Source organism: Oncorhynchus kisutch, unplaced genomic scaffold (assembly GCF_002021735.2).
Source record: "Oncorhynchus kisutch isolate 150728-3 unplaced genomic scaffold, Okis_V2 Okis04b-Okis11a_hom, whole genome shotgun sequence".
In the NCBI taxonomy this organism is placed as follows: Eukaryota; Metazoa; Chordata; class Actinopteri; order Salmoniformes; family Salmonidae; genus Oncorhynchus; species Oncorhynchus kisutch.
The window spans coordinates 499,811-513,589 of record NW_022261981.1 but is presented as its reverse complement, the minus strand read 5'-3'; the positions used below and the strand labels follow the sequence as shown (position 1 = coordinate 513,589).

General features: G+C 44.1%; 1 protein-coding gene across 2 annotated transcripts in view; it reads right to left on the bottom strand.

Annotated features, from left to right (window-relative positions):
• Positions 1 to 13,779, bottom strand: part of col9a1b (collagen, type IX, alpha 1b) — a 41,307-nt gene that overhangs the window by 19,248 nt on the left and 8,280 nt on the right. For both annotated transcript variants that reach the window (XM_031813189.1, XM_031813190.1), the window contains 11 exons: positions 13,676 to 13,711; positions 13,482 to 13,544; positions 10,657 to 10,710; positions 8,825 to 8,860; positions 8,580 to 8,603; positions 8,277 to 8,330; positions 7,148 to 7,201; positions 4,040 to 4,075; positions 3,886 to 3,942; positions 3,507 to 3,560; positions 1,356 to 1,409 (listed from right to left, as the gene is read on the bottom strand). In XM_031813189.1, the coding sequence (XP_031669049.1) occupies positions 1,356 to 1,409; positions 3,507 to 3,560; positions 3,886 to 3,942; positions 4,040 to 4,075; positions 7,148 to 7,201; positions 8,277 to 8,330; positions 8,580 to 8,603; positions 8,825 to 8,860; positions 10,657 to 10,710; positions 13,482 to 13,544; positions 13,676 to 13,711 (522 nt within the window). The remainder of the gene's footprint in view (positions 1 to 1,355; positions 1,410 to 3,506; positions 3,561 to 3,885; positions 3,943 to 4,039; positions 4,076 to 7,147; positions 7,202 to 8,276; positions 8,331 to 8,579; positions 8,604 to 8,824; positions 8,861 to 10,656; positions 10,711 to 13,481; positions 13,545 to 13,675; positions 13,712 to 13,779) is intronic.

Here is a 13,779-nt window from a genome sequence, read left to right as displayed (position 1 = left end):
GTCTGTTATATTATCACTACAGACAGTCTGTTATATTATCACAACAGACAGTCTGTTATATTATCACAACAGACAGTCTGTTATATTATCACTACAGACAGTCTGTTATAGTATCACTACAGACAGTCTGTTATATTATCACAACAGACAGTCTGTTCTATTATCACAACAGACAGTCTGTTATATGATCACTACAGACAGTCTGTTATATTATCACTACAGACAGTCTGTTATATTATCACAACAGACAGTCTGTTATATTATCACTACAGACAGTCTGTTATATTACCACTACAGACAGTCTGTTATATTATCACCACCAGTCTATTATCACTACAGACAGTCTGTTCTATTATCACTACAGACAGTCTGTTCTATTATCACTACAGACAGTCTGTTCTATTATCACTACAGACAGTCTGTTCTATTACCACTACAGACAGTCTGTTCTATTATCACTACAGACAGTCTGTTCTATTATCACTACAGACAGTCTGTTCTATTATCACTACAGACAGTCTGTTCTATTACCACTACAGACAGTCTGTTCTATTATCACTACAGACAGTCTGTTCTATTATCACTACAGACAGTCTGTTCTATTATCACTACAGACAGTCTGTTCTATTACCACTACAGACAGTCTGTTCTATGATCACTACAGACAGTCTGTTCTATTATCACTACAGACAGTCTGTTCTATTACCACTACAGACAGTCTGTTCTATGATCACTACAGACAGTCTGTTCTATTATCACTACAGACAGTCTGTTATATTATCACTACAGACAGTCTGTTCTATGATCACTACAGACAGTCTGTTCTATTATCACAACAGACAGTCTTTTATATTACCACCACAGACAGTCTGTTATAGTATCACTATAGACAGTCTGTTCTATTATCACTACAGACAGTCTGTTATAGTATCACTACAGACAGTCTGTTATATGATCACTACAGACAGTCTGTTATATGATCACTACAGACAGTCTTTTATATTATCACTACAGACAGTCTGTTATATGATCACTACAGACAGTCTGTTATATGATCACTACAGTCTGTTATATTATCACTACAGACAGTCTGTTATATTATCACCACAGACAGTCTGTTATAGTATCACTACAGACAGTCTGTTCTATTATCACTACAGACAGTCTGTTCTATTATCACTACAGACAGTCTGTTATATTATCACTACAGACAGTCTGTTATAGTATCACTACAGACAGTCTGTTATATTATCACTACAGACAGTCTGTTATATTATCACCACAGACAGTCTGTTATAGTATCACTACAGACAGTCTGTTATATTATCTGTTAAAGGTTAATGAGAGTATCAAACCGTCGGGCCCTGGGATCCGAGGTCCCCTGTGGTTCCCTGGTCACCCTCTTCACCCTAGAGGGAGAGAGATAACATGCAGACATCAGTAAGATGAACAGCTGCGTATGACAGAGACATTAAAACATAAGTAGGTACATTTATAGGAGGATAGAAAGATGGATTTCAAATGTAAGCTGTTTAAAAACAACTTTAATGGCCGCAAAACAACTCCCATGGACTTTAAATCAATGTTCCTACAGCCTCGTTGACTCAGATACATGACACACGTTTCAATGAAATGGACTCTACCGCTGAACACATTGCCAAAGGTGTGAGTGCTGTCAGCTGTCAGAGACTACACGCTTTGACTTGTGAGTGAAAAGCATGCATGTTCTACACCAGACACCCTTCAATAGAGCCACTAAGCAAGGCTGAATTCTATACATGGAGAAAGTCATTTACAGTCCATGGATACATGGAGTCTTGAATCCAGACAGACAGACAGACAGTGAATGGAGTTATAGGCCACTAGGTGATGAAGTGACTTGGGTATAGAACTGAACATATTTCCTTATATATGGATGTATGGAACCATTACAGGGCTGAGTGTGGATGTGTTAGCATGGCATTCCATATCAACCATAACCCCTGCATCACTAACATGGTCTGCGTCCCAAATCACACCCTAATCCCTATAAAGTGGTCTACTTTTGACCAGGGCCCATAGGGCTGTGTTCATGTGTAGAGCACTATGTAGGGAATGAGGTTTCATTGGGGACGCAGACATGGAAATAGTTTACTTTCAGGCAACATATCACTCACAGCCTTTCTAAATTAAATGAGGCAAAAATATGAAAAGGTGTGAGGTTTATGTTGTGCAGAGATCCTATAGCAGGTAGAGATCCTATAGCAGATAGAGATCCTATAGCAGGCAGAGATCCTATAGCAGGCAGAGATCCTATAGCAGGTAGAGATCCTATAGCAGGTAGAGATCCTATAGCAGGTAGAGATCCTATAGCAGGTAGAGATCCTATAGCAGGCAGAGATCCTATAGCAGGTAGAGATCCTATAGCAGGCAGAGATCCTATAGCAGGTAGAGATCCTATAGCAGGTAGAGATCCTATAGCAGGTAGAGATCCTATAGCAGGCAGAGATCCTATAGCAGGCAGAGATCCTATAGCAGGCAGAGATCCTATAGCAGGCAGAGATCCTATAGCAGGTAGAGATAATATAGCATGTAGAGATCCTATAGCAGGTAGAGATCCTATAGCAGGTAGAGATCCTATAGCAGGCAGAGATCCTATAGCAGGTAGAGATCCTATAGCAGGTAGAGATCCTATAGCAGGTAGAGATCCTATAGCAGGCAGAGATCCTATAGCAGGCAGAGATCCTATAGCAGGTAGAGATAATATAGCATGTAGAGATCCTATAGCAGGTAGAGATCCTATAGCAGGTAGAGATAATATAGCATGTAGAGATCCTATAGCAGGTAGAGATACTATAGAAAGTAGAGATACTATAGCAGGTAGAGATCCTATAGCAGGCAGAGATCCTATAGCAGGTAGAGATCCTATAGCAGGTAGAGATCCTGACTGCATGGATCACAGGCCCTGACCGCATAGATCTCAGGCCCTGACCACATGGATCTCAGGCCCTGACCACATAGATCTCAGGCCCTGACCGCATGGATCTCAGGCCCTGACCGCATGGATCTCAGGCCCTGACCACATGGATCTCAGGCCCTGACCACTTGGATCTCAGGCCGACTGCATGGATCTCAGGCCCTGACTGCATGGATCTCAGGCCCTGACTGCATGGATCACAGGCCCTGACCACATGGATCTCAGGCCCTGACCGCATGGATCTCAGGCCCTGACCACATGGATCACAGGCTGGACGCATACTGACAGCTAAGAAGTAGCAGTGAGAGTATTTCTTGTAATGTCTAATCTGAATATCTTGGTCAGTCAAGATGTAAAGCTGATCTTATGACGCATCACATGAAGCAATGAGACCCGAGGAGCTACAAAGCTCCAAGCTTATTTTATCTCATGGAAACATCTGGTCTGGTTTTCCAAGAAACAGACTAAACCTAGTTCTGGACCAAGTCATTTTAATGCCCTGTAGGTTTTTGTTCAGTTCTCTGAATGTGTCTAAAATGTAAGCCCTTACCTTGTGCCCTTGTTTCCCAGGCTCTCCTCCTTCCCCTTTTACTCCTTTGTGACCCTAGAAAACAGAGGAACATGAAGTTTAAACACCCTCCCCAATCTCTATCACATATCACTGTTAGACTATCATATAACTAACTGTGAAGACAATAGAATAGATTTAAACCAATGACTTCTGTGAGGCTGTAGGTTGAAGCAGCTATGGTTACCATTAGCACAATATAGGATAACTTATGAGACCAAGCTATCAATACATCACTGGCTATGTTCCAATGCCCTTCCTAGCACACCACTGAGAACGTTTATCCATTACATAACTTCATATGATACACTAGTGAGGGCATGCACTCTCCTTGGCCCCTGACCCTTGACCCTTGACTCACCTTCATGCCAGGGAGGCCGGGATGACCAGGTGTCCCAGGTGGACAGGCACCAGGGCACTAGACAGCAGCAGGATAAATCAACAGGGTCAGATTATCACTCATACGTGTAATGCCAGGCACTGAGTTGTGTGAACTTGAACGAACAAAGTCTTACCAGCTCTGCACTCAAATCCTGCATCCCTGCTGCACCCTGAAAAACACATCATTTTGAGAATTGTTAATCAGTTGATTAGGAAGAGTAGATGACTGTTCAAAGTGACACACAAACAGCTCACGACATTCTCTGGATGTGCTTGTCAACGTAACATCAACTAGGGACGTAACACAGTGACAGTGATCCACAGATGTACTACTCACTCTAGGCCCTACTGATCCACAGATGTACTACTCACTCTAGGCCCTACTGATCCACAGATGTACTACTCACTCTAGGCCCTACTGATCCACAGATGTACTACTCACTCTAGGCCCTACTGATCCACAGATGTACTACTCACTCTAGGCCCTACTGATCCACAGATGTACTACTCACTCTAGGCCCTAATGATCCACAGATGTACTACTCACTCTAGGCCCTAATGATCCACAGATGTACTACTCACTCTAGGCCCTACTGATCCACAGATGTACTACTCACTCTAGGCCCTGCTGATCCACAGATGTACTACTCACTCTAGGCCCTACTGATCCACAGATGTACTACTCACTCTAGGCCCTACTGATCCACAGATGTACTACTCACTCTAGGCCCTAATGATCCACAGATGTATTACTCACTCTAGGCCCTAATGATCCACAGATGTACTACTCACTCTAGGCCCTGCTGATCCACAGATGTACTACTCACTCTAGGCCCTACTGATCCACAGATGTACTACTCACTCTAGGCCCTGCTGATCCACAGATGTACCACTCACTCTAGGCCCTAATGATCCACAGATGTACTACTCATTCTAGGCCCTGCTGATCCACAGATGTACCACTCACTCTAGGCCCTGCTGATCCACAGATGTACTACTCACTCTAGGCCCTGCTGATCCACAGATGTACTACTCACTCTAGGCCCTGCTGATCCACAGATGTACTACTCACTCTAGGCCCTACTGATCCACAGATGTACTACTCACTCTAGGCCCTGCTGATCCACAGATGTACCACTCACTCTAGGCCCTGCTGATCCACAGATGTACTACTCACTCTAGGCCCTGCTGATCCACAGATGTACTACTCACTCTAGGCCCTGCTGATCCACAGATGTACTACTCACTCTAGGCCCTACTGATCCACAGATGTACCACTCACTCTAGGCCCTGCTGATCCACAGATGTACCACTCACTCTAGGCCCTGCTGATCCACAGATGTACTACTCATTCTAGGCCCTGCTGATCCACAGATGTACCACTCACTCTAGGCCCTGCTGATCCACAGATGTACTACTCACTCTAGGCCCTGCTGATCCACAGATGTACTACTCATTCTAGGCCCTGCTGATCCACAGATGTACTACTCACTCTAGGCCCTACTGATCCACAGATGTACTACTCACTCTAGGCCCTGCTGATCCACAGATGTACCACTCACTCTAGGCCCTGCTGATCCACAGATGTACTACTCACTCTAGGCCCTGCTGATCCACAGATGTACCACTCACTCTAGGCCCTGCTGATCCACAGATGTACTACTCACTCTAGGCCCTGCTGATCCACAGATGTACTACTCACTCTAGGCCCTGCTGATCCACAGATGTACTACTCACTCTAGGCCCTACTGATCCACAGATGTACCACTCACTCTAGGCCCTGCTGATCCACAGATGTACCACTCACTCTAGGCCCTGCTGATCCACAGATGTACTACTCATTCTAGGCCCTGCTGATCCACAGATGTACCACTCACTCTAGGCCCTGCTGATCCACAGATGTACTACTCACTCTAGGCCCTGCTGATCCACAGATGTACTACTCATTCTAGGCCCTGCTGATCCACAGATGTACTACTCACTCTAGGCCCTACTGATCCACAGATGTACTACTCACTCTAGGCCCTGCTGATCCACAGATGTACCACTCACTCTAGGCCCTGCTGATCCACAGATGTACTACTCACTCTAGGCCCTGCTGATCCACAGATGTACTACTCACTCTAGGCCCTGCTGATCCACAGATGTACTACTCACTCTAGGCCCTACTGATCCACAGATGTACTACTCACTCTAGGCCCTGCTGATCCACAGATGTACCACTCACTCTAGGCCCTGCTGATCCACAGATGTACTACTCATTCTAGGCCCTGCTGATCCACAGATGTACTACTCACTCTAGGCCCTACTGATCCACAGATGTACTACTCACTCTAGGCCCTAATGATCCACAGATGTACCACTCACTCTAGGCCCTGCTGATCCACAGATGTACTACTCACTCTAGGCCCTGCTGATCCACAGATGTACTACTCACTCTAGGCCCTGCTGATCCACAGATGTACCACTCACTCTAGGCCCTACTGATCCACAGATGTACTACTCACTCTAGGCCCTGCTGATCCACAGATGTACTACTCACTCTAGGCCCTACTGATCCACAGATGTACTACTCACTCTAGGCCCTGCTGATCCACAGATGTACTACTCACTCTAGGCCCTGCTGATCCACAGATGTACCACTCACTCTAGGCCCTGCTGATCCACAGATGTACTACTCATTCTAGGCCCTGCTGATCCACAGATGTACCACTCACTCTAGGCCCTGCTGATCCACAGATGTACTACTGATTCTAGGCCCTAATGATCCACAGATGTACTACTCATTCTAGGCCCTGCTGATCCACAGATGTACCACTCACTCTAGGCCCTACTGATCCACAGATGTACTACTCACTCTAGGCCCTGCTGATCCACAGATGTACTACTCACTCTAGGCCCTACTGATCCACAGATGTACTACTCACTCTAGGCCCTGCTGATCCACAGATGTACTACTCACTCTAGGCCCTGCTGATCCACAGATGTACCACTCACTCTAGGCCCTGCTGATCCACAGATGTACCACTCACTCTAGGCCCTGCTGATCCACAGATGTACTACTGATTCTAGGCCCTGCTGATCCACAGATGTACTACTGATTCTAGGCCCTGCTGATCCACAGATGTACTACTCACTCTCGGCCCTACTGATCCACAGATGTACTACTCACTCTCAGCCCTGCTGATCCACAGATGTACTACTCACTCTCAGCCCTACTGATCCACAGATGTACTACTCACTCTCGGCCCTACTGATCCACCAGGTCCTGTTGGTCCTCTCACTCCCATAGCACCCTGTGGTAACGGACATAGAAAGCAGATCAAACAAACATGGTCCATTTTCATTCACCTTTTGATTGACGTTCCTGACAGAGGAGGTACTGTACATCACAGGAAGTTGGTGGCACCTTAATTGGGGAGGACGGGCTGGAGCGGTATTAGTGGAACGGTATCAAATACATCAAACACATGGTTTCCATGGTTTCCAGGCGTTTGATGCCATTCCATTCGCTCCGTTCCAGCCGTTATTATGAGGCATCCTCCCCTCAGCAGCCTCTTATGCTGTACATCCAATCAGCCATATTTGGCCGTAAGACTCCAGCTCCAAAACGATCTACATGCAGTGGACTGAAGTGGACTGAAATAGGAGCTGGTACTCAGGATTTTAGGGTCCAGTACTGTTTATTTTCACCTGTCGGAAATCAAGCAGGAGAAAAGCACCGGTCTGTTCCGGCCCAATTCAAGCTCTGTCCACATAGGGAATCACTATGTGAGGATCTATATGTCCTGAGGATCGTTAGGTCATGAGGAGTGTGAGGTGATGAGGAGTGTGAGGTGATGAGGAGTGTGAGGTGATGAGGATCGTTAGGTCATGAGGATCGTTAGATGATGAGGCTCGTTAGGTGATGAGGAGTGTGAGGTGATGAGGACCGTTAGGTGATGAGGATTGTTAGGTGATGAGGATTGTTAGGTCATGAAGAGTGTGAGGTGACGAGGATCGTTTAGGTATTTGTATTTATTAAGGATCCCCATTAGCTGCTGATCGTTAGGTGATGAGGATCGTTAGGTCATGAGGATCGTTAGTTCATGGGGATCGTTAAGTCAAGGGGATTGTTAGGTGATGAGGATCATTATGTCATGAGGATCGTTAGGTGATGAGGATCATTATGTCATGAGGATCGTTAGGTGATGATGATCGTTTAGGTATTTGTATTTATTAAGGATCCCCATTAGCTGCTGATCGTTAGGTGATGAGGATCGTTAGGTCATGAGGATTATTAAGGCATTAAGGCAAGGGGATTGTTAGGTGATGAGGATCGTTGTTAGGTGATGAGGATCATTAGGTTCTGGGTCTGTAACTGATACTCACAGGGGGTCCACCTTTGCCCAAATCACCTGGAAGTCCTCCTGGCCCCGGGGGTCCCTGTTCAGAGAAACACGTATTAATTCACTGAAAATTATGACTTGTACTAATTTATCATATACTTTTTGTTGTTGTTGCATTTTTCATAGTTTTGAAAGTTTTTCAACAATATGTCTTCCGAATGCATCAAAGGTATCTTACCATGACTAATGTGAACGTTATCCGACATTTTACTAGATACTGTACTATAAAGATGTAATACATGTGTCATGTGTGAATGTGTAATTAATAATAGTGTAAAATACTAACAGGGGGTCCATCGTCTCCAACGCCCTATGGAGGAAAACAGAAGCACCAGACGAGTCAATGACATAAGATACTACAGCATCTTTATAGGCTCTATGAAGGCTCTATGAAGGATTTATTAATAAGCCTTAGAAGCTATGTTTCAAGTGATGTGAGAAAGCTGAATGCTCTATAGCTGGGTCATCAGTCATCAGTATGGACTGATTCCACTAACGAATGAGTGGTTCATAGAGAATCATGTAACTCACAGCTAGTCCACGAGGCCCTGGTTTCCCGGGTTCACCCTGAAACAAAGTAAAATAGCATGTCACTTTGAAAACACAGTGAACATGAGACAACAGTAAAGAGAATATCTAATATATACTGTGAGTTAATCATCCCCCATCCAGCACCCAAAGCAAACTATGCATGTAGAAGACATACAAGTATTTTCTCCATGAAGACATGTTTTTAGCTTGTCATGTAAACACAAACAGAATTCAGTATCCTTTCCTATTTCCACCAGGACCACAGACACATACTAAAGATCTAAGATGCTTTGGATAAAAGCCTCTGTTGCATGTATTCACACGACTTGTATTCTTATACTGTCATAGTCTAGCAACTGTTCCAAATCATTAGACATTGTCAAACACACACCAAACACACACCAAACATACACTAAACATACATCAAACACACACTAAAACACACACCAAACACACACTAAACACACAACAAACACACACCAAACACACACCAAACACACACTAAAACACACACTAAAACACACACCAAACACACACTAAACACACACCAAACATACACTAAACACACACCAAACACACACTAAAACACACACCAAACACACACTAAACACACACTAAAACACACACCAAACACACACTAAACACACACCAAACATACACTAAACACACAACAAACACACACTAAAACACACACCAAACACACACCAAACACTCACTAAAACACACACCAAACACACACTAAAACACACACCAAACACACACTAAACACACACTAAACACACACTAAACACACACTAAAACACACACTAAAACACACACCAAACACACACCAAACACACACTAAAACACACACCAAACACACACTAAAACACACACCAAACACACACTAAAACACACACCAAACACACACTAAAACACACACCAACTAAATTCTGCAGGTGTTTGGTTCCTGTGCTGTAATATTCTCAACAATTTATTTTCCTTCTTAGACAAATGAAGCCATCTGAGTAAAATCATTACCTAGAGACTCAACAAACTATGTGGAAAACATCAAAGTATTTCTCCATAAAGACATGCTTTCATCTCATCAGAAACACAGACCAACAGGATCCTACTCCGTATCCTTTTGACACTTCCACCGAATATTCTGGACAATTTCCTTTCTTAGACAAATGAAGCCGTCTGAGTAATTACTTAACTAGAGACTTCACAGACTGAATTAACATTCTTTCAGTTTAATCCTGTGACTGAGAACCTGAGCCATGCAGGGTGCACTTGGCCCAGCAAATGTTCCCCCAAGGCTTGGGTCCTGTTCATTATGCGCCAAAATGAAGGGAAAAAATTGGGAGGGACTTAGTGAACTCGTCCAATAAGAAACTCTCATTTTGTTCTCCGTTGCAAAACGTTTTAAAAATGTTTTCCTTGCTTTTCCTAATGAACACGACTATGATGCTTGGGCCTGGTTCCCCACGGAGATTACCCAGAACTCTGGCAGGGAGGGATCAGGGATCAGGGATCAGGGATTAAAGCTCATTTGTCATGAGGAATTGCTTTACGCGTTGTAACTGTAATTCCTGCTGTCTTGTCTGCCAACACAGTGGGCGAATGGACGGTCAGCAGCTTGGCTCAGTCACCCGGCTGAGAGTTACCCTGGTCCCAGATCTGATTGTACTGTCTGGTGTGACAATGACCAAAGGAATTGACAAGACAACACCAACACACCTGGGACCAGACTGTCTGAGAGTCTATGAAGCAGAAACACCTGGGACCAGACTGTCTGAGAGTCTATGAAGCAGAAACAGTAAAGGGCTCATTAGTGATTAGTTACTCACTTTCTGTCCAAGGGGACCATCGGGACCTTCGTCTCCAGTAGGACCAGTCAAACCCTGCAGAGACAGGAAGAGAGGAGAGAGAGACCAGGCTTCACTAATCCATCACAACAAAGACAGAAATGTTGTCCAATGTCAGTAGGAGATCAGCTGTACGCTAGAAAACCATAAAAGTTAGTTACCTTTTCATAAGCGATCATAACAAAATACCTTTCTCTAAGAAATGTTTTTGCAACTTTACCAACTTTAAGGTGTGCTTTAAGTCTTCCTAATCTCATCAGAATTCCAGCTGTATACGTACATGATGTCACAAAAAAGTTGCGTATGTCACACAGCTAGTGGAGTGGGAGGAGCTCAGAAGTAGTCGTGTGTACGTGGGCAGGGCTAAACGATGCCCCACCTACAATGAATGAATCTGTAAATACTATGCATTAGCAGAAATGTGTATCCAGGACTTTTCAGCACAGCTTGACAGAATGGCAAAGCTCTGAAATACATGCTCTTTTCCATTCTCTGACTGAGGTTGGAATTTTCAAAATAGTTTCAACAAACGCTTCCTTGGATTATATTGATTTAAGAGAGATCATGTTTAGTTTGAATAGATGATGGCATCTAGTCTGGAATAGGAATTATCTCCACAGACACCATGGTCAGGACACTACCGAGCATCTGAGACAAACTGAGACATCTCTCTGAGACAGTTACTGGGAGAGTGGTTAACCCTAACCCACATTCCTCTGGTCCAACTCAAACAAGCCCCATTGACAGGTACCATTCCACAGCAGCCTGAGGATCCAACTGGGACTGGAGACACCCACAGTAAAAACACTGCTGGGTACTGTTTCACTAAGGCTTTATGGGCGCGAGAAAAAATATTGCCAAAATAATAAAAAACACTTCACAGCAATCATTTTCTGGACAAAAACAACAATATCCATGTACACTGAGTATAAAAACATGAAGAACACCTGCTCTTTCTATTTCATAGACTGACCAGCTGAATCCAGGTGAAAGATACAATCCTTTATTGATGTCACTTGTTAAATCCACTTCAATCAGTGTAGATGAAGGAGAGGAGACAGGTTAAAGAAGGATTTTTAAGCCTTGAGACAATTGAAACATGGATTGTGTATGTATGTCATTCAGAGGGTGAACGGGCAAGACGACATATTGAAGTGCCTTTGAACAGGGTCTGGTAGTAGGTGCCAGGCGCACCGGTTTGTGTCAAGAACTGCAACACTGCTGGCTTTGTCACTCTCAACAGTTTCCTGTGTGTATCAAGAATGGTCCACCACCTAAAGGACATCTAGCCAACTTGAAACAACTGTGGGAAGCATTGGAGTCAACCCTGTGGAACACTTTGGACATCTTGTAGAGTCCTTTGCCCTGACAAGTTGAGGCGGTACTGGCAAAAGGGGGGAACTCCATATTAGGAAGGTGTTCCTAATGTTTGATATCTCATCCGTATGCCTTTGTTCACCCTCTATAAACCTACTACAGTCACTTTGTTCACCCTCTATAAACCTACTACAGTCACTTTGTGAACCTACAGCAGAAGTGTGACTGAAATGCAAACTGCGTACAAAGTGATACATGGATCATGTACACTTAATAGTATGCTTTAGGATATCAGTACAAACTAATATCCTACGAGTGTTTTCCTAACCCTCTTTTCTCCCTCCAATTTGGATGGAAGCTACAGTTAATTAAGTGCAGGCCTTCTCTCTGCCTGAACAAAGAGACTGTTGTGTTACAAAGGAAACTGTCAGATTCTTAGCCTTTTCTTTGCTCCCGAGTGGCGCAGCGGTCTGAGGCACTGCATCTCAGTGCTAGAGGCATCTCTACAGACACCCTGGTTCAGCGGTCTGAGGCACTGCATCTCAGTGCTAGAGGCATCTCTACAGACACCCTGGTTCAGCGGTCTGAGGCACTGCATCTCAGTGCTAGAGGCATCTCTACAGACACCCTGGTTCAGCGGTCTGAGGCACTGCATCTCAGTGCTAGAGGCATCTCTACAGACACCCTGGTTCAGCGGTCTGAGGCACTGCATCTCAGTGCTAGAGGCATCACTACAGACACCCTGGTTTGAATCCAGGCTGTATCACCACCGGCCGTGATTGGGAGTCCCATAGGGCCACGCACAATTGGCCCAGCGTCGTCCAGGTTTGGCTGGTGTAGGCCGTCATTGTACGTAATAATTTATTCTTAACTGACTTGCCTAGTTAAATAAAGGTTACTAGAAAGGTTAATATATATATATTTGGCCTGCTTGAAAATTCTTCAAATTTTTCTCTGATTGGCTTCTCTCTTGGGTAAAGATTGATTGGCTCCTCTCTTGGGTAAAGATTGATTGGCTCTTCTCTTAGGTAAAGATTGATTGGCTCTTCTCTTGGGTAAAGATTGATTGGCTCTTCTCTTGGGTAAAGATTGATTGGCTCTTCTCTTGGGTAAAGATTGATTGGCTCTTCTCTTGGGTAAAGATTGATTGGCTCTTCTCTTGGGAAAAGATTGATTGGCTCTTCTCTTGGGTAAAGATTGATTGGCTCTTCTCTTGGGTAAAGATTGATTGGCTCTTCTCTTGGGTAAAGAAGGGGTCATTACCACCACCTCAACACGTTGATGAAGCAAGAACATAATTTTAAGGGTAGAAGGTACACATATTGAGAAGTTCCAACCCCTAGCTACTGTACTGCTGCTATAACCTGAGTATGACAGTTATCATGACTAGTTCACTATTACTATCATCAAAGATGACAAAAAAGGCGCCAATGTCAACAAACAGGAAATTGAAGGCAAAAAGGATGAATGATTTGAAACAGGATACTCACATCAGCCCCGGGCACACCTGGCAACCCGGCTGAGCCTAGTTTACCTGCATCTCCATCAGGACCCTAACGACACAACCACAATAGAAAGCAGAACAACAACAACATACTGACAGTCAAATACATCAGAATTACTAGATGATAATAACATAGTATTGTGTTAACAATAGAAAATAAAAATAAAAGTTTATAATTACAGCAGGGCCATCCTCTCCGTCGTCTCCCCTCCCACCCTGAAATAGAAAAAGGCCTACATGTGAAATGCATAGATTAAAAATATATATATATCTATATATGTTCA